Source organism: Plecotus auritus (assembly GCF_963455305.1).
Source record: "Plecotus auritus genome assembly, chromosome: 4".
Taxonomy (NCBI): domain Eukaryota; kingdom Metazoa; phylum Chordata; class Mammalia; order Chiroptera; family Vespertilionidae; genus Plecotus; species Plecotus auritus.
The window spans coordinates 142,457,868-142,481,396 of record NC_137775.1 but is presented as its reverse complement, the minus strand read 5'-3'; the positions used below and the strand labels follow the sequence as shown (position 1 = coordinate 142,481,396).

At 42.1% G+C, this 23,529-nt stretch overlaps 1 protein-coding gene across 3 annotated transcripts in view; it reads right to left on the bottom strand.

The window, feature by feature from the left end:
• CUL1 (cullin 1) overlaps positions 1 to 23,529 on the bottom strand; it is a 100,810-nt gene that overhangs the window by 60,277 nt on the left and 17,004 nt on the right. For all 3 annotated transcript variants that reach the window (XM_080663691.1, XM_080663690.1, XM_080663689.1), the window contains exon 2: positions 1,980 to 2,279. In XM_080663691.1, the coding sequence (XP_080519817.1) occupies positions 1,980 to 2,119 (140 nt within the window). In that variant the 5' untranslated portion in view covers positions 2,120 to 2,279. The remainder of the gene's footprint in view (positions 1 to 1,979; positions 2,280 to 23,529) is intronic.

Sequence of the window (23,529 nt, the reverse complement as noted above, 5' to 3'; positions counted from 1 at the left end):
CACTCCTACGTATGTACCCAAGAAAAATGAAAACACAGGTGCACACAAAAACTCACGCAATATTCGTAACAGCCGCATTGTTCCTGACAACGCAGAGTGGACACGACCAGATATCCCTCACTGATGGATGGAAAACAACATGCGTCACGTTCACACAATTTAGCCATTAGAACAAATGAAGCACCAACCCTGCTACAAAAAGAATGAGCCTGGAAATGTTATTATCCTAAGTGAACGAAGCCAGTCATGAAAAGCCACATCCTGTGTGATTCCATTTACATGAAGCGTCCAGAATAGGCAAATTCTTAGAGATAGAAAGTAGATCAGGGTTTGCCAGAGGCTGGGGGAGGAGAGAATGGAGATGACTGCTAATGGGTACAGAGTTTCTTTTGGGGGTGATAAAATGTCCAAAATTAGAAAATGTTTATGGTAGCACAACTATGAATATACTAAACACTGCTGCATTGTACACTTTTTAAAAAGGGTGAATTTTATAGTATGTAAATGATATTCAATAAAGCTGTTATATTTTTAAAAATATTCTACAGAAGTGTATGCATATACATATAATGAGTATGTATACACACCTATAACAAAATTTAAATTTAGAGAAACATATAGTTTTGTATCTATTTAAATTAATGTAAAAATTTTTAAGGTTCTAAAATATTAGCAGAATACTGGAATATCATGTAACCAAGTCTGATAATCATTGATACATATTAATGACAAACTTAAATACCCATTACACTAGAAACTTTAAACTCCTAGAACCAGCAAATCAGTAGCAATCTGCTCTCTAGTAAGTCAGCTTATATTTCAATTTCTTTTACTTTAATGGCATCAAGAAATGACAAGTTAAATAATCTATCCCTGGATATATAATGAAGAATGAAAGCTACATCTTTTACCCCCCACCCCACATAATCTCCATAGCACACCGCATAATCCCTTGCACACATGCACTACAAAATGAATGAGTGAAATCCTTTTTTAAAATACCATGTTTGTAAAAACAGAGCATAAAGTAGAACTTTTGCTCTGTGTGGTAACCCTTTAGATGGGGGTCAGCAAACTTTTCCCATACAGGGCCAGAGAGTAAATGTTGTCAGCTTTGTGGACCAGACCATTTCTGATGCAACTATCCAACTCTGCTCCATCTATAGCATGAAGGCAGCCACAAGTAACATGGAAACCACCTCCCACCCCCGCACACAGCGCTGTCCAACAACACTTTCTGCCATGAGGGAAGTAGTCTACTATCTATCTACAGAGCACTTGAAATACAGCTACTGTACCTGGCCAGTGTGGCTCCATGGTTGAGCATCAACCCATGAACCAAGAGGTCACTGGTTTCTTTCCTGGTCAGGGCACATGCCCAGGTTGTAGGCTTGATTCCCCATGGGGGGTTGTGTAGGAGGTAGTAGATCAATGTTTCTCTGTCATCTCTCTCTCACTGATGCTTCTATTTCTCTATCCCTCTCTCTAAAATCAATAAGAACATTTTAAAAAATGCCGCTACTGCTACATAAAAACTAAATTTTTAAAAATATATTTTTTATTGATTTTTTAAAAAATATATTTTATTGATTTTTTACAGAGAGGAAGAGAGAGGGATAGAGTTAGAAACATCAATGAGAGAGAAACATTGATCAGCTGTCTCCTGCACACCCCCTACTGGGGATGTGCCTGCAACCAAGATACATGCCCTTGACCGGAATTAAACTTGGGACCCTTCAGTCCGCAGGCCGACGCTCTATCCACTGAGCCAAACCGGTTAGGGCAAAACTAAATTTTTTAATTACATAATTTAAATGACTTGAAATATAGCCATGTGTGTAGCTTGTAGCCACTGTACTGAACAGCACAGCTTTAGACTACCAACCAGCCAATTTCACCTCTGTTCAAAAGACTTAAGAGTGAGTTAATTTTTAAAGCTAAAAATTAGCAAATAGCTCTCAATGCAGGCGGCAGGATACGTGTAGAGCTCCATGTATCTGGACTTTGCCATACTCTGTCTGGTGTACACCTGCTGGATTCCGGCTCTGAGGTCATCCCAGATCTGGTCAAGGCCAATCTGCTTCAGTCCATGAGGATTCTGACTCCTGTTCGATGACATTGTGAGTAATATTCTGAAGTTGTCCAGTACAGCAATCCTTATTCAAAGTACAGCTAATCCTCCATTAGATGAAAATATACAGTATCATTCCAAATTTATTCACAGAGCTCAGAAAGGATGTCCTTTAACTGTAGAGAATGAAATCTCATCGCAGGCAAACCTGAGGAAGAAATGAAAAGAATTAATTCTTTTTCAATACTCCGGGGAGGTATTAAAATACTCACACACTGACAGAAATAGTCTGCAAGCATTAGCAGGCACCATGGTAATCCAGAGATTATTTATCTTTGTATGTGGAAGCACTTCTATTATATATGTGCATAGCAATATGCTTATTCTTACCCTCCCGTTCACCACAGTAACTTGGCCAGAAGGAGAAGAGAGGAAACAAGAAATTGAAAACCTATTTGAAAAAATAGTGACAGAAAACTTCCCCTACCTGGTGAAAGAAACAGACTTCTAAGTCCAGGAAGCGCTGAGAGTCCCAAACAATATGAACCCAAAGAGGCCCACACCAAGACACATCCTAATTAAAATAAGGATTAAAGACAAAAAGAGAATCTTAAAAGCAGCAAGAGAAAAGCAATGGTGTGCCCAAAAGACTGTCAGCTAATTTCTCAAAAGAAATGTTGCAGGCCAGAAGGGAGTGGCAAGAAATATTCAAAGTGATAAAGAGCAAGGACCTACAACCAAGATTACTCTACCCAGCAAAGCTATCATTCAGAGTTGAAGGTCAGATAAAGAGCTTCACAGAGAAGAAAAAGCTAAAGGAGTTCATCACCACCAAACCAATAGTACATGAAATGTTAAAGGGTATTCTTTAGGACAGCCGTGAGCAAACTACGGCCCGCGGGCCGGATCCGGCCCGGTCGGCTGTTCTATCCAGCCCGCGGAGCCAAAAGAGCGGAGGGTTCTCTTGCTCTCCCCTCCGCTCCTTTACTTTGAATTTATATTAGTTCACACAAACACTCCATCCATGCTTTTGTTCCGGCCTTCTGGTCCAGTTTAAGAACCCATTGTGGCCCTCGAGTCAAAAAGTTTGCCCACCCCTGCTTTAGGAGGAGGAGGAGGGAGAAGAAAAAAGACAAAAATGTGAACAATAAAATGGCAATAAATACATATCTATCAACAATTAAATCTAAAAATCAAAATAAATGAACAAGGAATCTAATTAACAAAATAAACTGATTAATAAAATAGAACCAGAGGCATGGAAACATGGAACAGATTGATGAATCTCAGAGGGAAGGGGGAGGGGAGATTAACCAAAGGACTTATGTGCATATATGCATTACCAATGGACATAAGACAATAGGGTGGTGAAAGCCTAGGGTGGGCTGAGACCCAGGCAGAGCGGGGCAATGGGGGGGAAAAAGAGGGGACATCTGTAATATTCTTAACAACAAACATTTAAAAAAGAAAAGAAATATGCCCACAGAAAAAGCTGAGTAAAACTTGCATAGGGACAACTAGCATGTTGCCTTTTTTTTTTGTCTTCTATAAGTACCAAACTTCAACTATATTTCTTGACCTGTATAACAACTAGAAAGAGAAACTCAAAGGAAAAAACAACAACAAAGGAAACTCCCCAAAAAAGAGAAACACACCCAAAAAAGAGAAACACAAATAGCTTATAAATAGGAAAAAAAAATTCACTCTTCACAAGTTAGTAGAAGGCAATTTGGCAAGGCTGAGCAAAATTTAAAATGTACTCTGAATCCAGAGACCTGGATTTGAAGCTCAGCCCCACACCTGCTAGGTATTGGTCTTGGGTAACTTAACTTCTCACTTCTCCATGTCGCCATTTCCTAGTCTGCAAAGTGGGGCAAATCATTTTCCTAAATAGTTTGTTAAGTTTAAGTTAATTCATATAAAACATTTAACAAACGGTAATTGCTATTATCTCTAAGTGTCCAAAGCTACTGCAAAATACACTTTATAATGTTCCAGGATCTTGGAACAACAGATAAAGGGACTTTGCTATGCAATATTGTATTAAGACAGTACTTCTCAATATAGCACATTATAGTCATACTTTAAGAATCATCTATGTACATCACATCACAATATGGAGGTTTTTAAACTACTACTTCTCGTGTTAATAAACACCGAATTATTGTGATGGCGCCAGAAAATGATGTCGTTGGTAGATAAATGGTGTCTGGTACAATAAGAACAGGTTGTCAAACTGCCAGGGCAAGTTTGAGTTAGCCCAGCATGTAACTCACTACATCCCGCATTCTCAGTGGCATTACAGCTCTTCGTAAACCTGGGCATAGTAGGTCATGTTTATGGATTAAGTCCGAACTACTGAAACCTAAATCATCTCTACTATTTGTCATCTAAGCTAATGAACTTAACATTTTATGAAGGCACAATAGTATTCCTGATCCTGAATGTATTTTATGTCATATATCCACAGAAACCTATCACTTCCCCATGTATTCCTCACACAGCAGCTTGAATATTTCTTGCCACTCCCTTCTGGCCTGCAACATTTCTTTTGAGAAATTAGCTGACAGTCCTTCTGTCCCATGTTCGAATGTGGAACAGAAAAATGCCCAACAAGAATTCCCTCAAATTTTAAGGAAACTAACAACTCAGCAAATGTTTCCTAAATATAATTTCAATCTGAGTTTCCTTTCATCTATTTTGGGAAGATAATACCAACACCCCACCTAATAGTCATTGGGGTGTTTTGGATGGGTGCTACTACCACCTGATAGCATCACCTATTTAAACCTACACTCTCTTCTCTGGCACTTAATTGTCCCCTAAGTGGAAATTACCACTTAAATTCTCCAGCCCAGATTTCTTCTCTGAACTCCAGGCCTGTCTCTATCCAACTGCCTCAGTAACATCTGCTGATGTCTCAAGCCCAACAGGTCTACAGTTGAACTCAGGCTCTGGTCCGTCTCCATTCTCCACAAATCAGAAACCTATCACTTCCCCATGTATTCCTCACATAGCAGCTGAGTCTAAGACTGCAGATCTGATGAGATTGTTATCCTGAGAGTAATGAGGGGCAGAAGGGGGCAAAGTAGTTGGAAGCAGAGAAATTCTTACTGCAGCACCATCAGAGCTTTTCTACCTCTTCTTACCTCTTACCAAACTCCCCTCATCCCCTCGGTACAGCACAGACTCCTCCCTTTCTTGGGCACTCTGGTCTCCCCCCACTCCGAGGATCTTTGCATTTGCTGCTGTTTCTGCCTGGAAAGTTCTTCTCCCTCTTCATCAAGTTGTTTTCCAGTATACTTCCAGCAAGGTCAGACTTACTAGGGAGCTCCCAGCCAGGTCAGGTTTGCCCACTTCACAGGACTTTCCCTTCTTAACTATTATTCAAGGTCATGATTCTATGCATCAGTCTCACTTCACTGGTAAGAAGGGTCCCAGGCACAGATGCCGTTCTCTCCCGTTCACCACAGTAACTTGAGAACCTAGTTCAGAGCCCAGGACTAAGTTCAATTAATGGTTTGCATAAATAAATGAAAGAATATATTTTGTTTTTACAGTTGTAAAACCATGTATTTCAAAAAGAATTTACAGGTAAATTATTAAATTAGTAAGAAGAACGAATAAGGTCCTGATACAATATAAATACACAAAAATCAATTGTATTTTGTATATAACTCACAACAGTTAGAATATATAATTAACAATAAATGTCATCTATTGTAATAACAATATAAAGTGCTCAGAGACATCTATCAAAGTATTATATAGGAGAGACATACCATGCTCATGAACAGGGACTAATTAATGTAAAGAGGTCAATTCTCCCAAAATTGATTTAACACATTTACAATTAACATGTATTGTTCTTCATTCCTTAGCTTTGAGAAACTGTGCAAACTAAGTCTAAAATGCATATTTAAGAACAAAGGCTTAAGCCAAAACCGGTTTGGCTCAGTGGATAGAGCGTCAGCCTGCGGACTGAAAGGTCCCAGGTTCGATTCCGGTCAAGGGCATGTAACTTGGTTGCGGGCACATCCCCAGTAGGAGGTGTGCAGGAGGCAGCTGATCGATGTTTCTCTCTCATCGATGTTTCTGACTATCTATCCCTCTTCCTTCCTCTCTGTAAAAAATCAATAAAATATATTTAAAAAAAAAAAAAAGAACAAAGGCTTAAGAAAATCTAAGACATAATAAGGAAAAAGAAAATAAAAAGACTCCCCTTGCCAGATTTCAAGACTATCAAAATGACTATAGTAATTAAGATACTGTAGTATTGTCAGTGGCATTATTAAATTTGCCAGCGGAATAGAGAGCAGAAGTAGACTCATACAAAATAGAATGCCTGACATGTTGTAGCAATAGCATGGAAAGGTAGTGGGGAAGAAAGGAGTTTCAATTTTTTCAGTCTAGGACAGTGGTCGGCAAACTCATTAGTCAACAGAGCGGCAAACTGCGGCTTGTGGGCCACATGCGGCTCGTGAGCTGCGGTTTGCCAACCACTGATCTAGAATAACAGGTTTACTCATACAGGGGAAAAAAAGCCAGAATCAACACAACAATTAATATAAAGCAGATTAAATCCTGAAATATTAAAAGACAAAAATCTATGGCAGATAGACTCTAAAATGACCCCACTGTTATACCTGGTATTCGTGATCTCATGTAATCCCTTAGGTGTAAGGACCTGTGACTTGCTTCTAACCGAAGCTGATTAGGTGTCACTTCCAATTGCGCTAGTGTTAGTAGTTTCTCTACTGATTCGCTCCCATCCTGGGTTTCATGAAGTAAACTGCCATATGGAGAAGTCCATGTGGTCATGACTGAGGGTGGTCTTCAGCCAAAAGAAGGAAGGCTTTTAGTCCAAGAACCCACAAGGAATTGAATCTTGCCAATAACCACAGAGCTGGGAAGCAGATGCTTCTCTAGGTGAGTGTCAGATGAGATCCTAGTGCTAGCCAGCAACCTGATGGCAGCCTTGTCAAAGAAAGACTGTGCACAGGACCCAGTTAACACATGGATTCATACCCATAGGAACTCTGAGATAATCAATGTGTGTTGTTTTAAGCCATTAAGTGTGTGGTGATTTTGTTATACAGCAATAGACATCCGATGAAAGTATTAAAAGTCTTAGAGGAAAACAAGGGAGGATAGTTTTAATGCCAAGACTGGAAAAGATTCTTTAATAAGACAAAAAACTGTAAATAACAAAAGAAAACACTGAAATATTTGCTTACATTCAAATTAAGGATACCTGAGTAGCAAAATAGATTACACAAACTGTAGTACAAAGATCATGAAAATAGAATGTTTTTAAAGGATTTATAAATAATGAAATACCAGTGCCACTGAGCATCTGAACTTGCCCCAAATCCCCCTTTAGAATCTCTACAAAATTCTATCTTGTTTCTTCTACACTTTCTTTCACATACTAAATTTTAGACTATAAGTTTATTTCTTGGTTGCAATTATTAATGTTTTATGTTATCCTGGTCATCACAAATATATACATATTTTAACACAGTGTTTAAACAGACTTATGAGAGTTACAGAAATTTAGTGACCAATATTACTTACTTGGAAAATATTTAGTAGGGAACTATAAGTACCAGGCGCTGTGGTGGGCCCTGGTCATGTACAATCCTATATAATAAAAGCTTAATATGCTGTCTGGTCATCCATTCAACCAATCAAAGGGTAATATGCTAATGATATGCTAAGACCTCCCAACCGCTCACTATGATGTGCACTGACCACCAGGGGGAAGACGCTCCGACTGGTAGGTTAGCTTGTTGCTGGGGTCCAGCCGATCAGGACTGAGCAAGACAAGCCGGACATGCCCTGGAGCCCTCCCACGGTCTCTCCCTGGCTGGCCAACCTCCTGCGTCCCTCCCAGGCCCCAGTAGTGTACCTGTGGGGTCCTTTGGCCTGGCCTGCGCCCTTTTGCAATCTGGGACCCCTCGGGGGATGTCAGAGAGCCAGTTTCGGCCTGATCCCACAGCCCAGGCCAAGGTACCCCACTGGTGCACGAATTTGTGCACTGGGCCTCTAGTAGTACAATATTTAAGAAAGCTAATGTTTTTTAAGGCCTGACATTTTTATAAAACTAAGAACACTGCAAATATCTGATTGTAAACTGATTGGAATAAAATATAATATAGGTGTGCCCCCAAAAGACTAGCTTATCAATGTTGAATTTTCAGAAATATACTTTACAAGCTATAAATCCTTAATCTCATAACTGAGACACCACAAAACTGTCAAGAATCTTATGCAGACTTCATGAAAAGTCAAAGAGGTTCTTTCTAATCTTTTTTCAGGAAAGGGGTAAAAATATTTTCCTAAGAAATCACATTTCATAGCCAAAAGACTTAGGCGGGCCAAAAAACCAATAGATGTTAAAAACAAAAACTAAACAAAATATATACCTAGGAAATTAGGCAGTTTTCAAAAGTATATAAACCCTGGCATTCCAGGGTGCACGTACTGTGGTCACAGGCACCCAATAAGGAACACTGAAGTTTTCTGACAAAGAATCTGCGTTATTTGCTACTTGGAAGCACAGGAAACTGAGGCACAAAATGCAACTAACCAAGTACAGGAACCAGGGGCAGATCCAGCAGAACCTTTTACACCAGCCACAAGCCTGAATAAATTACCTCACATGCATGCGCGCACACGCACACACAATTACACTTCACCTTCACCTCTCCCTAAGAAAGTAAGATAATGGACTGGCATACAAAAGTCAAAGTAAGCAGGTCTAATGGAGAAGAAAAGTTGTATGTTTAAGAACTTGTCTCCAAGAAAAATCTTGTTGTTTCAAAGGGTCATGAAAGCCAACATAATCAATATTAAACAGCTTTCAAACAATTCAAACTGTGCACTAATCAGTCTGTTTCTCAAGATTAATAGTATAAACTTCCTTCATTGAGTAGAAGCATGAACTACTAAGAATTCTGAAAAATATATCCTTTCTGATATCAGTAATTCAGAGTTTCATTAGCAATGAAAGGACTGTTTTAAAAGAGCATTATTAATCTTGTACTAAACACCAATTGGACATAATCTAAACAGAACATAAAGGGAGTTTGGAAAATGCTAGCTTTAGTGAAGTTAAATATTTTATTTTGTTTGCTACAAGACTTCAGAGTACTTAATCAGTGAACATATTTTATAAATTTCTGTCAGAAAACCAGTATAAAGCATCTCCCTCTTAAACTGACTTGACTGTAGAGTATTTTTTCCTAAACATATCTCAGGACTGGTTTTTTAAGAAAACCCGGTTTCCAAGAAAAAACATATTAAAAGAAAAAGAAAATGTAAATCTGTACTGATCCCTAACTCTTGGGATCAACCACACACTGTTCTGCAACTTTTGTCACTTTATAACAAGATACTCCTCACTTCACTTAATGAAATACACCTTACTGTTTTAGTGAGCTATGTAATATCCTATTGTTCATCAAAGAGCTAAAGAGCTTCTGGGTGTTTACTTTTTAACAGCTGGAAGTCACACTGCAACAAGCAGCCACAGAAGCATTTCTTTCTTGCTGACTTGAGTGGGATGAGGAACACTTACATAAAGCTAAGATAGAAAGGACTACGGGACCATCTCCTGGAACACTAGAGGAGGGACAGATGGTAGGAGGTGGTCTACCTCTGCACATGTGATTCTGTGGTGTTTGTAACCATTCTAGGAAGCTGGGCTGTGTGAGTTCATCTCTGACAGGCACTATTTGAATCTGGAACCAGAGTGAATCAGAGAAATTATAGAAAGACTAGTGGCCTGGTGCACGAAATTCGTGCGCATTAAAAGGGGACCCAGAGTCAAGTCCCCGCCCACCCACATGCGCCTCAAAGTCACATGAGACCCAGACCTGGCCACTGCCCCCCCCCCCCCCCACTGGGCTAGATCCAGACCCAGCCAGTCCCACCCTTGTCAAGCCTCATTGGGCAGGGGGCTGTAGCCTCAGGTCCCCTGGCCTGGTGCTGGGGTGGGGGGCGCGGCCTGAGTTCCCCTGTCAAGCCCCGCCAGGCAGGGGGGTGCAGCCTCAGGTCCCCTGGTCTGGTGCTGGGGCGGGGGGAGCAGCCTGAGGTCCCCTAGCCCAGCACCAGGATGGGAAGCACACCTTGAGGTCCCCTGTCAAGCCCCACCAGGTGGGGAGCGTGGCCTGAGGTTCCCCGGGCTTGATGCCAAGGCAGGAGGCACAGCCTGAGGTCCCCCAGCCTGACACCAGGGCGGGGGGCATGGCCTCAGGTCCCCTGTCAAGTCCCGCGGGAGCGGGAGAGGGTGTAGCCTCAGGTCCCTGTTGATTGCTCATAAAGGCTCCTTAAGGGAACTTGGCTTCAGCTGTGGGTGCAGCCATTTTGTGATGGAGTGATGGTCAATTAGCATATTCCCTCTTTACTAGATAGGATGGGCCCAAAATGAGTCCCAAGGAACACTAAGAAACTGACTTGATGAGGGGAACCCATAAAGTTTGTATTTGCAAAGTTAAAGCCCAAAACAGTGAGAGCCTTCCCCGCACCTATCGTGGAGACTTGGGGAAGAAAAGGCCATGGTTGGATGGACGTAATAAGGGTCACTGACATTACTTCTTGTATGATCTTGGGTAAATCGCTTAATTCCTCTGGGAGTCAGGATTACATAAGGTAGCATAGGATTTCATAAATGCTAGGTATTATTTTCATTATCATGATGATTTCTGAAATGTAGCTTTTGGCTTTCATTTCATGTAATTCACTGGCGACCTCAGCAAGGACAGTTTCACTGTGATTTGAAGGGTAGAAATGAAACTGGAACTGGCTGAGAAGGGACCAAAATACTTAAAGACTATCTTTAAGAGCCTTTGCCATGAAGGAGTGAAAAAAGTTAGAGGGGGATGGATCTCTGTCTCAAGAAAGAGTAAGGGATAAAGGAGAGGTGGCTGTGGTTAGAAGTGTGATTGTTGACTCGAAGTGGTGCAAGCTGGGTCTGGTCTAGGGACAGAATGGAGTTCAAGGAACAAGAGGTTAAGGCCCTGGGAAAACTGTCCACGCTGAAGCCAAGTCCACTCAGATACTGGGTGTTGGAAGCGGAGATGAAGACTCTGAGCTGGGTGTCAGAGTGTACACTTAATTTCGGTGGTGAGTAGATGACAGGGAGGGAAATGAGCAGAGCCTCCAATGAGCCTGTCCATGGCTGCAAACATCAGAGTGCACAGACCCACCTTCAACCTGGAGGCTTGTGGGATATGGGAGAATATAAATAGCCACACCTTGGCTTTAAGGAGTCTTTGAGGAAGAGCCTGGAGGTTGAAAGAATAGGACTTGAGAAAGCTCCCTAAAGAACTAAGGTGGGGAAAGAAGGAGTGGGGTAGGGGTTTTGATCAGAGGATGACAAGCAACTATAGGGTGCTGGTTTAGAAAATAGATGACCATGGGACGAGACAAGGGGATTTAAGCCTCTAATGCCAGGAGGAGGATGGCCTCGACTTTACAAGACTGGGCTGGGGATCCTTGGGTAGGACTACGGGGCCAAGCATTTCTCACCACAAGCCTAACCAAGTAAACTTTGTGTATCCTCCTCACGTATTATTCCCCTGACACAAAACAGACAGAAATGAAATTCCTAAGACTTTAATGAACCTAACTATATTTCTACTGCAGGGGAGGAACACATAAATTTAAGTAAGAGAATTAAACCCCCTCCTCAATTTCACTTTAAATACTCAAAAAATCCACATACCATTTTTGCCTATTAATGCAGTCCTGATATTTATTCCCATTTCTATAAATTAAGACTAAACATACCAAGCAAATGCTGTTGCAGAAGCCAATGCTGAGGAGTGTTAAGACCATTCAAATCAGAATTGTAACAGGAATGCAAGAAACAAGGTTTCTCAAAAAACACTATACCTGCTTGAGTTAGGTTGATTGCTTTAAATATATGTGAAAAAAAGAAAAGAAAAGAAAAAGAAATTTAGTTGGTTGGAGCATTGTGCTGTGCACCAGAAGGTGGTGGGTTCAATTCCCAATCAGAACACATACCTAGGTTTCGAGTTAGATCCTGGTCAGGGAGCATGATGGAGGCAGCCTATAGATGTTTCTCACCCTCCTTCCTTCCTCCATAACCAATTTAAAAAAAAAATTATGAAATAAACACATAAAACAAAACTAGGTTTAGCCTTTCTAGTTTAGTGACATTTTAAATCTGGTTAAAATAGATATGATCCTGGGTATCACTCAATAAAGCCATTAACTGTTTTCTGAGACTAGGTTAGAAGTATGCACACCACCAGCAAAACAAACGATTTAGACCCACACACTTTGCATATGTATGCCAGGAAACATGCAGATACATGAATTTGTGGTACTGTTTATGAGGACAACAAAAATCCCAAACCTGGAAACAACCCCACGTTCCACTACCAGAATTGACCAATAAATTGTGGGAGAGTCACAATGGACCACACACACAGTGCTTCAACTTCAGATCCATACTTCAACATGAATTGTAGAAAGAGTTCTTAAGGAGGATCCAAGATGGCGGCATAGGTAAACACCTAAACTGCTGCCTCGCACAACAATTTCAAAACTACAACTAAAAGACAAAACGTCTATCACCCAGAACCATGGGAAAGCTGGCTGAGTGGAAGTTCTACAACTAGAAGGAAAGAGAAAAGAGCATTAAGACGTGCACAAGCGCTGAAAAGCTGAGGTACGGGGGCACGCGAATCGGGCTGGCGGCGGGCGACTGGAAGCGCTGCTTTTTTCAACCCGAAGGGAGACAAGCTCCAGTTTCTGGGAAGACGCGGGGGACCCAAACTCCTACGGGGAGAAGCTGGACTGTCTGCCATTGGGTCGGAAAGTGAGGGTGGCTTGCTTGCAGGGCTGCACGCAGGAATAATTGTTTACTGTGCTGGGGCATGGGACATGGGGACGCGGTCAGGAGACCCAGAGCCAGCTTACTGGCAGCCATCGCTATTTGCCATGCCCTAGCCTAGTGACACCCTGAGACCCCACCCCACACAACCTACAAACCCACCCAAGCTCCAAGCAGCGGCTTTAGCATTTGAATGGCCTGCCCTATCGCAGCTTAACCTAGCAAACTTGCAGCCCGGGTCAGATAGCTCCAAAACCTCCAAACCCCAAGCAAAGAGGAGAAAACTGTAGTTCTTGCTGTAGCGCCTGCTGGGTGGCCTCAGACAGTAGCTGACCTGCACCCCATTGGAGATCCAGAAGCCAGTGTACCTAGTGGTCAGTGTGAGACACCAGATTTCAACTCCTCACATCCATAAGTGATACATTCAAGACGCAGACTCAGTGAGCACCAAAGCCCCACTGAAACAAGTCCTGCACCATAAGCGTGTCTCCAGCGCAGCAGTTCTTCCATTATAGACACAGCAGGTCCTCACAGCCAATTGGCCTGGAGGTCAATTCCTCCCTGTGTACCAACAGCAATCAAGGCTTAACTACACCAAGACTTTGCACTCAGCTCACATAGGGGTGCACCAAGAGTGTCCACCCCAGGTGATTGGGGAGGCTGAGCTACTGGCCCCTATAGGTCACCTACCACACAAAGCCACTCCATCAACACAGGGAAGCAGCAAAATGCGGAGACAAAGAAACATGTCATGAATGAAAGAAATGGACGACATAGAGTTCAGGACCACATTTATAAGGTTACTCAAGAATCTTCTAAAAACTGCTGAGGAACTTAGTGAGACCTTTAAGGACCTTAACGAGAATGCCAAAAAAATAGAAAAGGACCAGTCAAAAATTAAGCATACACTGTCTAAAATAAAGAATATACAGAAACTCAACTGTAGATCAACGTACCCCAAGAATCAAACCAAAGATGTGAAATATGAGGAAACAAAAAACACCCAACTAGAAAAACAAAAAGAAAAAAGAATCCAAAAATATGAAGGTAGTGTAAGGAGCCTCTGGGACAACTTTAAGCGTACCAACATCCGAATTTTTGGGGTGCCAGAAGAAGAGAGAGAGCAAAAATTGAAAACCTATTAGAAGAAATAATGACAGAAAACTTTCCCTACCTGGTGAAAGAAATAGACTTACAAGTTCAGGAAGCGCAGAGAACCCCATACAAGAGGAATCCAAAGAGGACCACACCAAGACACATCATAATTAAAATGCCAAGGGCAAAAGACAAAGAGAGAATCTTGAAAGCAGCAAGAGAAAAACGGTTAGTTACCTACAAGGGAGTACCCATACAACTGTCAGCTGATTTCTTGGCAGAAACTATGCAGGCCAGAAGGGAGTAGCAAGAAATATTCAAAGTGATAAACAGCAAGAACCTACAACCAAGATTACTCTACCCAGCAAAGCTATCATTCAGAGTTGAAGGTCAGATAAAGAGCTTCACAGACAAGAAAAAGCTAAAGGAGTTATCACCACCAAACCAGGATTACATGAAATGCTGAAGGGTATTCTTTAAGAAGAGGAAGAAGAAGAAAAAGGTAAAGATAAAAATTATGAACAACAAAATGACATCAAATACATACCTACCAACAAGTGAATAAAAAATCTGAAGAACAGAATGGACTGGTGAATATAATAGAATCAGGGACACAGAAAGGGAGTGGACTGACAATTCTCAGGGGGAAGGGGGTGTGAGGGGTGTGGGAAGAGATTGGACAAAAATCTTACACCTATGGATGAAGACAGTGGCGGGGGTAAGGGCATGGGGTGGGGTGGGGAATCAGGTGGAGGGGAGCTATGGGGGAAAGAAAAAGAGGAACACTTGTAATAATCTGAACAATGAAGATTTTAAAAAAAGAGTTCTTAAGTGAAAAATGTGACAGAGGAATCAGAGTATGATACCACTTTTATACATAAGATTTAAAAGGCAAAAAAAAGTTGTTCTATGAGGGGAAAGAAGGCTAGCAATCCCCTAGGTAAGATGGGAAGACCTTGTAAATGACCATATAATACAGATTTGGTTAAGGCACTGGCCACCATGTACTTATGCTTAGAAAATTCAAAACCCAAAACACTGCCCTGACAGGTTTGGTTCAGTGGAAGGGGCGTTGGCCTGCTGATTCAAGTGTCCCAGGTTCAATTCCGGTCGAGGGCATGTGCCTTGGTTGAGGGCACATCCTCAGTAGGGAGTATGCTGGAGGCAGCTGATCAATGTTTCTCTCTCATCGATGTTTCTAACTATCCCTCGCCCTTCCTCTCTGTAAAAAATCAATAAAATATATATTTAAAGAAAAAAAAAAACAAAAAACAAAACACCATACTTATTAGAGATAACGTGTTCCCCGAAAATAAGACATCCTCTGAAAATAAGACCTACTTACAGGTTTCCTTCTGGGTGAAATATAAGGCATCCCCCGAAAATAAGGCCCCCAGGCTCTGTCTCAGAATGAAAATTAATTTACCATAAACTGGTCGCTAGGGCCGCCCCGACTGGCGTCTAGCAATCAGTGACGTTACGCGGAGTCCTGACGTCACTGCTGTGTGGAGGCGGAGCGAAGGTCGGAGCGAGCGGTGAGCGCGGGGCAGGAGAGAGGAGGAGACTTTCGCAGATGCGTGTATAAGAACAGGAGGATTAGAGCAGACGGGATGCGGCGAAGGTGGTGAGTGCTGGTCTGTCTCTGGTGACACTACCTGATGCTCGCGGCCGCCTTCATGATGACTGAAGGTTCTCAGTCAGTGGCAGACCCTGCTCCAGCCCAGATCCAGGCCCCAGCAAGCCCAGTGACAGTCCCCAGGCAGGCCCCAGGGGGTAAATGTCTGATAAAGGGGTAGGGGGGATGTCTGGTGAAGGTGTTCAGTGGCACAGGGGTGGGGGGAGGGGGATCACTTAAAATGACACAGGAGGATCAGAGTGGACAATCAAAATGACACAGGAGGATCAAAAGGGGTTACTAAAATGGTAATCCCCCCTCTGATTCTCCTGTGCCATTTTGATTCCCCCCTCTGATCCCCCCTGTGTCATTTTGAGTGATCCCCCTCCCCCCACCTTGATACCCCAATTCCTTTTTTTTTTTTTTTTTACCCCTAGAAATGAGCACAAAAAGAAAAAGCTACTCTGTGGAGTACAAGAAAGGAATCGTGGAAGATTCTTGGGGCCAAAATCTTACTGCTTTCTGCAAAGAGAAGATGTTGAGTATCCGATTGGTCCGAAAATGGCGAGCAGAGTATGGTAACCTCATTGAACAAGTGGACAAGGGAAATGCTAAAAAGCGCAAGTGTGGATCAGGTCGGCAACCATTATTTTCCGAGCTGGAAGACCTGATCTGTGAATGGGTTGTTGACAGGAGAGCAAAGGCTTTGGTTGTGAATAGGGCTCAGATTCAAGAATTTGCCCTTGCAATGGCACCACAGTTTGACATAGCCCCCGAAGACTTCAAAGCATCACAACACTGGCTGGATAATTTCCTTCAGCGAAGTGAACTGTCTTTAAGAAGATCTACAACATTGTTTAGGTTGGAAGATACTCAAGTTATTAAGCGAGCACTTGCATTCAAGTCCTTTATTGATGATGCTGACTTCTCTAAATACAATCTTTCCAACATGATTGCTATGGATGAAACTGCAGTGTTTATGGGCCAATCATCTCAAACAACAATTGAACAGCGGGGTGCCTCCTTAGCGTACATTCCCTCCACTGCTTACGAAAGTGCACGTGTTTCCTGTATTTTGGCAATTCGTCTGGATGGCACTAAAATCCCACCTTTAATCATTTCTAAGGGCAAGAAGGAAAAGACTGAACGTGTTTTGGGCGTTTTTATTCTTGAAACTGAAAAAGCCTGGGCCACACAAGCAGTTATAAGGAAGTGGGTCGATTTAATGCTGCCGCTTGTTATGCGAGGGAGCCAAAGAGGTCTGCTAGTCTGAGATGCAGCCAGCACTCACCGCGCTAAAGACATGAAGACGTTTCTTCACAAAAGAAAAATAGATCAGATAATGATTCCTGCAGGAATGACAGCCTATCTCCAGACTCTTGATATTGCAATAAACAAGCCAAAGACAATTTGCGCATGGAAATTAATGACTACATTGAAAATAGAATGGAGAGCCAAAACCGGTTTGGCTCAGTGGATAGAGCGTCGGCCTGCGGACTGAAGGGTCCCAGGTTCGATTCCGGTCAAGGGCATGTACCTTGGTTGCGGGCACATCCCCAGTGGGGGGTGTGCAGGAGGCAGCTGATCGATGTTTCTCTCTCATCGATGTTTCTAGCTCTCTATCCCTCTCCCTTCCTCTCTGTAAAAAATCAATAAAATATATATATAAAAAAAGAAAATAGAATGGAGAGAAATCAGCATGGAAACTTTGTGAAACCTCAACTGCAAGAAGTTGTGACTTGGGTGAAGAATTCATGGGAGAAAATCACTGACAGTTGCATTGCAAATGCACTGCGAGCAGGCTACCTTGACAAGAAGTACTCATTTAAGGACAGTGCTATTGCTAAACATGAGAGATTTGGTCCACTGATTCTGAAAGAAATGGAGTCACAAGAAATTTACCAGGAAATTCAGGAACTGGATTGTTATGATGATGTTCCAGAAGATGATGACATGATTGTCATTGAATAAATGAGTAAATTCTTGATACTGTAGGATTCACAGTTTGTCTGGTTTGTGTTGACAACTACAGTACTACCGTACCGTATACAGGTAATAAATTTCCTTTATTTTCATTTAACAATAAATGTGTACCGTATTCTTCTTCTTGGACAAATAAGACATCCCCTGAAAATAAGACCTAGCATGTCTTTGGGGGCAAAATTAATATAAGACACTGTCTTATTTTCGGGGGAACACGGTACTAGAGGCCTGGTGCACGAAATTTATGCACAGGGGTGGGAGGGAGTGTGTCCCTCAGCTCAACCTGCACCCTCTCCAATCTGGGACCCCTCGGGAGATGTCCAACTGCCTGTTTAGGCCCAATCTCACTGGCATTGGGCCTAAACGGGCAGTTGGACATCCCTCTCACAATGCAGGACTGCTGGCTTCCAACCACTAACCTGCCTGCCTGCCTGATTGCCCCTAACCACTCCCCTGCCAGCCTGATCGACGCCTAACTGCTCCCCTGCTGGCCCGGTCACCCCTAACTGCCCTCCCTTGCCAGCCTGGTCGCCCCTAACTGCCCTCCCCTGCAGGCCTGGTCGCCCCTAACTGTCCTTCCCTGCAGGCCTGGTCGCCCCCAACTGCCCTCCCCTGCTGGCCTGGTCGCCCCCAACTGCCCTCCCCTGCAGGCCCGGTCACCCCCAACTGCCCTCCTCTGCTGGCCCGGTCACCCCTAACTGCCCTCCCCTGCTGGCCTGATCGCCCACAACTGTCCTCCCCTGCCGGCCATCTTGTGTCCACATGGGGGCGGCCATCTTGTGTGTTGAGTGATGGTCAATTTGCATATTACATCTTTATTATATAGGATATACACTCTTGTGGGTTAAATGAAGTGATGGCTGGGATCTCTCACCTTGGTCACTCACTCACAAGTCTCTTCACTGTTCTGTAACCAGTCTCACCCCCTCCAACCCATTCCCCACATTCTTTTTTTTTTTTAAACATTTAATCACCTTTATTTATTTTTTGTTTGTTTGTTTTTGTTAATCCTCACCTGAGGATATTTTTCCATTGATTTTTAGAGAGAATGGAAGAGAGAGGGAAAGACAGAAACATCAATGTGAGAGAAACACATCGATTGGTTGCCTCCTGCATGAGCCCTGAACAGGGCCCGGGCTGGGGAGGAGTCTGCAACCAAGGTACCTGCCCTTGACTGGAATCGAACCCAGGACCCTTTGGTCCACAGGCTGATGCTCTATCCACTGAGCCAAACTGGCCAAGGCTCATCCCCCACATTCTGCCCAGGTTAATTTCTAAAACACAAACAGCTATTCATTCTATTAAATGAATAGACTCCATGACCACCTTATATACTCCCCCACACCCATGCCCACCTCTAGGCAGTGTCCAAGTACAACTGCTTGCTCCATATCAGTTTACTAACACTGTAAGGAAAGGGTATAATATTTACTGGAGGTTAGAATGCTAGACTCTGTGACAATAGGGGCTTTAATACTTTGTCTCACTGAACACTTACTGCTACAATAACCATATTACCTGTATGGTACTATCTACTTCTTACAAATGAGGAAACTCTGGCTCAGAGATATTAAATAATTTGCCCAACGACACTCTACTAATACCTGGTAGGGATTCAGACCCAGACCCAAGTATTTGGGTTCTAAAGCTGTGTTCTTTCCATCAACCACTCCCCACTGCAAGCCGTTTCCACAGAAGGTGAAGGTGTGCTACCTTAAAAGCGCTAGCTACCAAGACTTCTCTTGAATTTGCAATTACAACAAAAGACATTCGAAAGATTCAGGACATGACTATTTAATGACAAGTCCAAATGACTGCAAATCAACAGGTCAGCGAAGAGCCAGCAAATTCATGAACTGGAAGTTTATTTATACTTACATTCCCAAACTATTTAAAGCTTTCTACTTCATATGAATATTCATTAATTAGTATTTGAATGATACTTTTACATTTCACTTAAAAATATTTTTATTGATTTCAGAGAAGGAAGAGGAGAGAGGGAGACAGAAACATCAATGATGAGAAAGAATCATTGATTGGCTGCCTCCTGTACACCCCCGCAGTGGGGATCGAGCCCACAACCTGGGCGGTGTGCCCTGATTAGGAATCAAACCGTGACCTCCTGGTTCATAGATCAATACTCAACCACTGAGCCACACCAGTTGGGCAAATTTCATTCTTTTAATCAAGAAGGAATCTAAACTTAAAAAACCCTGTATATGTAGTCTACTTGGTTGTGCTTTAATAATGAGGGTTCGTTCTACTGCACATCTACCAGGAGGGCCATCTGCTACCTTTGATAAGCCTATGGCACTTCATTACGAAAATTCAAGGTTTGCAGAACTTATACTTACTTGTAACATTTAAATATATCATTCCAGCCCTGACCGGTTTGGCTCAGTGGATAGAGTGTCAGCCTGCGGACTGAAAGGTCCCAGGTTCGGTTCCAGTCAAGGGCATGTACCTTGGTTGCGGGCACATCCCCAGTAGGGAGTGTGCAGGAGGCAGCTGATCGATGTTTTCTCTCTCATCGATGTTTCTAACTCTCTATCCCTCTCCCTTCCTCTCTGTAAAATATCAATAAAATATATATATTTTTTAAAAAATAAATATATCATTCCATCCCTATACAAGAGATTAATTATAATGAAGTTCAAACAATTACAGATGGCAAGTATAAAAAATTTCAATTAATATCTTAACAGATGGCTTTCCAGAGATAAGAGCTGAGTTTGTCTCTACTTAAAATCATTCAAAATCTTTAAATCCATGTCTATAAAGTAAGAGGAGCAACAGAAACATGTGCTCAAATTGGAAATGGGTTCTGCTATTTCTCAAACAACCAAGCCAGATTCCAAAGACCTGAATGTATCAGAATTCTTCAAATTGCTTTGTTTATATCTTTTCTCAAAGTTAATAATTAAACATTTGGGGCATTAAAAAACGACCTTCAGTTAACATAAATTTATCACATGACCCATCAATTCCATTATGACATGTCTACCCTTCCAAACAAAACATATGTCCACCGAAAGACCTGTATGTGCACAGCACCATATTTATAATAGCCCAAAGTGGAACCCAAATGCCCATTAGTGGGTGAATAGATTAGCAAAATGTCACAAAGTCCTACAAAAGAATACTATTTGGCCCTGGCTGGTTTGGCTCAGTGGATAGAGCGTCAGCCTGCGAACTGAAGGGTCCCGGGTTCGATTCTGGTCAGGGGCACATGCCCAGGTTGTGGGCTTGATCCCCAGTGGGGGTTGTGCAGGAGGCAGCCGATCAATGATTTTCTCTCATCATTGATGTTTCTATCTCTCCCTTTCTCTCTGAAATCAATAAAAATATATTTTTTAAAAAGAATACTATCTGACAATGAAAAATGAAGTACTGCCCTGGCTGGTGGGGCTCGGTTGGTTGCAGGTTCAATTCTCAGTCTGGGCACATACCCAGGTTGCGGGTTTGATCCCCGGTCAGGGCACGTACAGAAGGCAACCAATCAATATTCTCTCTCACATGGATCTCTCTCTCTCTCTCTCTCTCTCTCTCTCTCTCTCTCTCTCTCCTCTTCCCCTTCCCCTCTAAGAATCAATAAGCATGGCCTCGGGTGAGAATTAAAATAAAAATAAAAATGGAGTACTGACACATGTTACAGCATAGATGATCTGCCAAAACATTACACTAGTGATAGCCAGATGCAAAGACCACATATTACATGATTCCATTTATCATATGAAGTACACAGAGCAGGCAAACTACAGAGACAGGAAGTAGATTAGTGCTTGGCTGGAATGGAAATGCAGAGTGACTACAAACAGCCACAAGGATCTTCTGTGGGTGATGAAAATGTTCTGAAATTGAACTTCGATGGCTGTAGAACTCTAACTTTACTAAAAATCACTAAATTATACATTTAATAAAACCAACTAATTTTACTGTATATGAATTATACACCAATAAAGCTGTTAAGGAAAAAAACAGCTTTAAAGCATGCTAGCTATAAACCTTTACGGGTCAAATTCAGGTCATTCACAGAAAGACATGTATCTCTATAAATAACTAGGTTCTGCATACTGAGGGGGCCTTAGCACGAAAGGCTGTTGTATCAAGTATTCTGCTGGACAGAAACTTAAGATGTTACTGATAGAGGGGGGCTCATACTCTCCTGCAACATATATAATAAGCAAGTGACAATGTAATTTAGAAGATTTAGCTGAAGCTACCAGAGCTGCCAGGTGGCATATAGGATTTACTGCCATATTAAAGGTACAGACAAAAACTGCAATACAAGCTCAGAGGGTCTGAGAGAAATCATTCCAGGCCACAAAGATCAAGAAGGCTTTAGGAACATTTATCTGAGAGCTCTGGAGTTGGGATGACTGGGGTCCTGAGGGCAGGGAAATTAACTGGGAGGTTATTAGGGTTGAGATACAGGCTCAACTTAAATGCCCAACAATGGAAAAGAAAGGCCAGATGCTAAAAACCAAACCCAGTAGGAATTATGGTGAGTGGATGGGATATAAGTGACATGGGTAAGGAACAAATTAAGGATGACAAGGGCTCTCTCTCAAACTTATACTTTCAAACCTCCAAAAATTTATCTCTGGGTTCCAGAATTTTAGACAGTACATTAAAAATTCAAAACAACGTAACAATTGCTGGTGGGAATGCTCAATGACACAGCAGTAATTGAGTTGTATCTAAGGACATTACAACTATCATGCTTCAACTTCCAAAATAAACCTTATTCAATAATAATGTGCCACCTATAATTATTTACAGCAGCAATCTCATATGAAACTTTTGTGCATGTCTCACAGTTGAATGAGTGTAATCCTGAATTCAGTCTGCTATAAAGTTGACTGTATTCTGCCTGTGTTCATGCTTCCCACTGTCCTCAACAGGGGGATCTCATCAAGATAGCCATCTAACTCAGATCTTCCCAAGGTGGGAGCTAAAAGACTATGCCCACCCTTCCAGAGAAGAGACCACAACCAGGGAGCACTGCATGTTGGTCCACTCAGGAGGCAACACTTGGCTCCTCTATGATGCTTGGCTCCTATAATTCTGTTAACTCATTTTAAATGAGAGACCTAAATACAAACTTCTCAGAGTTGCTATAAAGATTTAAATAAGATATCACAAGTAAAAAGGCTTGGTTCTATGCCTGGTACATAATAGGAATTCTCCAAATAATAGCTCTCTTTATTCCTCTAACAAAAAATGGGGTAGTAGGAGATAATCCTTAAAGATCCATCCAATTCACCTAATTTTAGTCAGAAAATGACTAAAATCCATTAAAGCAAAGAAAATTTTCATATGTTGAACATTATTCACATAACATTTGCAAAACCTTCCTTAAAAATAAAAGTGGAGCAAACCTATACAACTCCTATAAGACAACACAAGAGAAAACCTAGATGACCTCAAGGATGGCGAGGGCTTTTTAGATAAAACATGCAGGATCCATGAAAGAAATCATTGATAAAGTGGACTTCATTACAATTAGAAACTTTTGTTCTATGAAAGACAATGTGAAGAAAATAGTAAGACAAGCCACAGAGTTGGAGAAAATATTTACAGAAGACACATTTGATAAAGGACTATTAGCCAAAATATATAAAGAGCTCTTAAAACTCTGTAAGAAAACCACTCATTAAAAAAAGGGGGAGGGGAGCAGGAGGGCATAGAGGGGATAAATGGTGATGAAAAAATAATAATATATATTAAAAAAATGGCCGCCCTGGCCTGTGTGGTTCACCACTTAGAGCATCAGCCCACACATCAAAGGGTCTCGGGTTCGATTCCCATCAAGGGCACCTACCTGGGTTGCAGGTTCTATCCCCAGGCCAGGCAGGGCGAGTGCAGGAGGCAACTAATTGATGTCTCTCTCACACA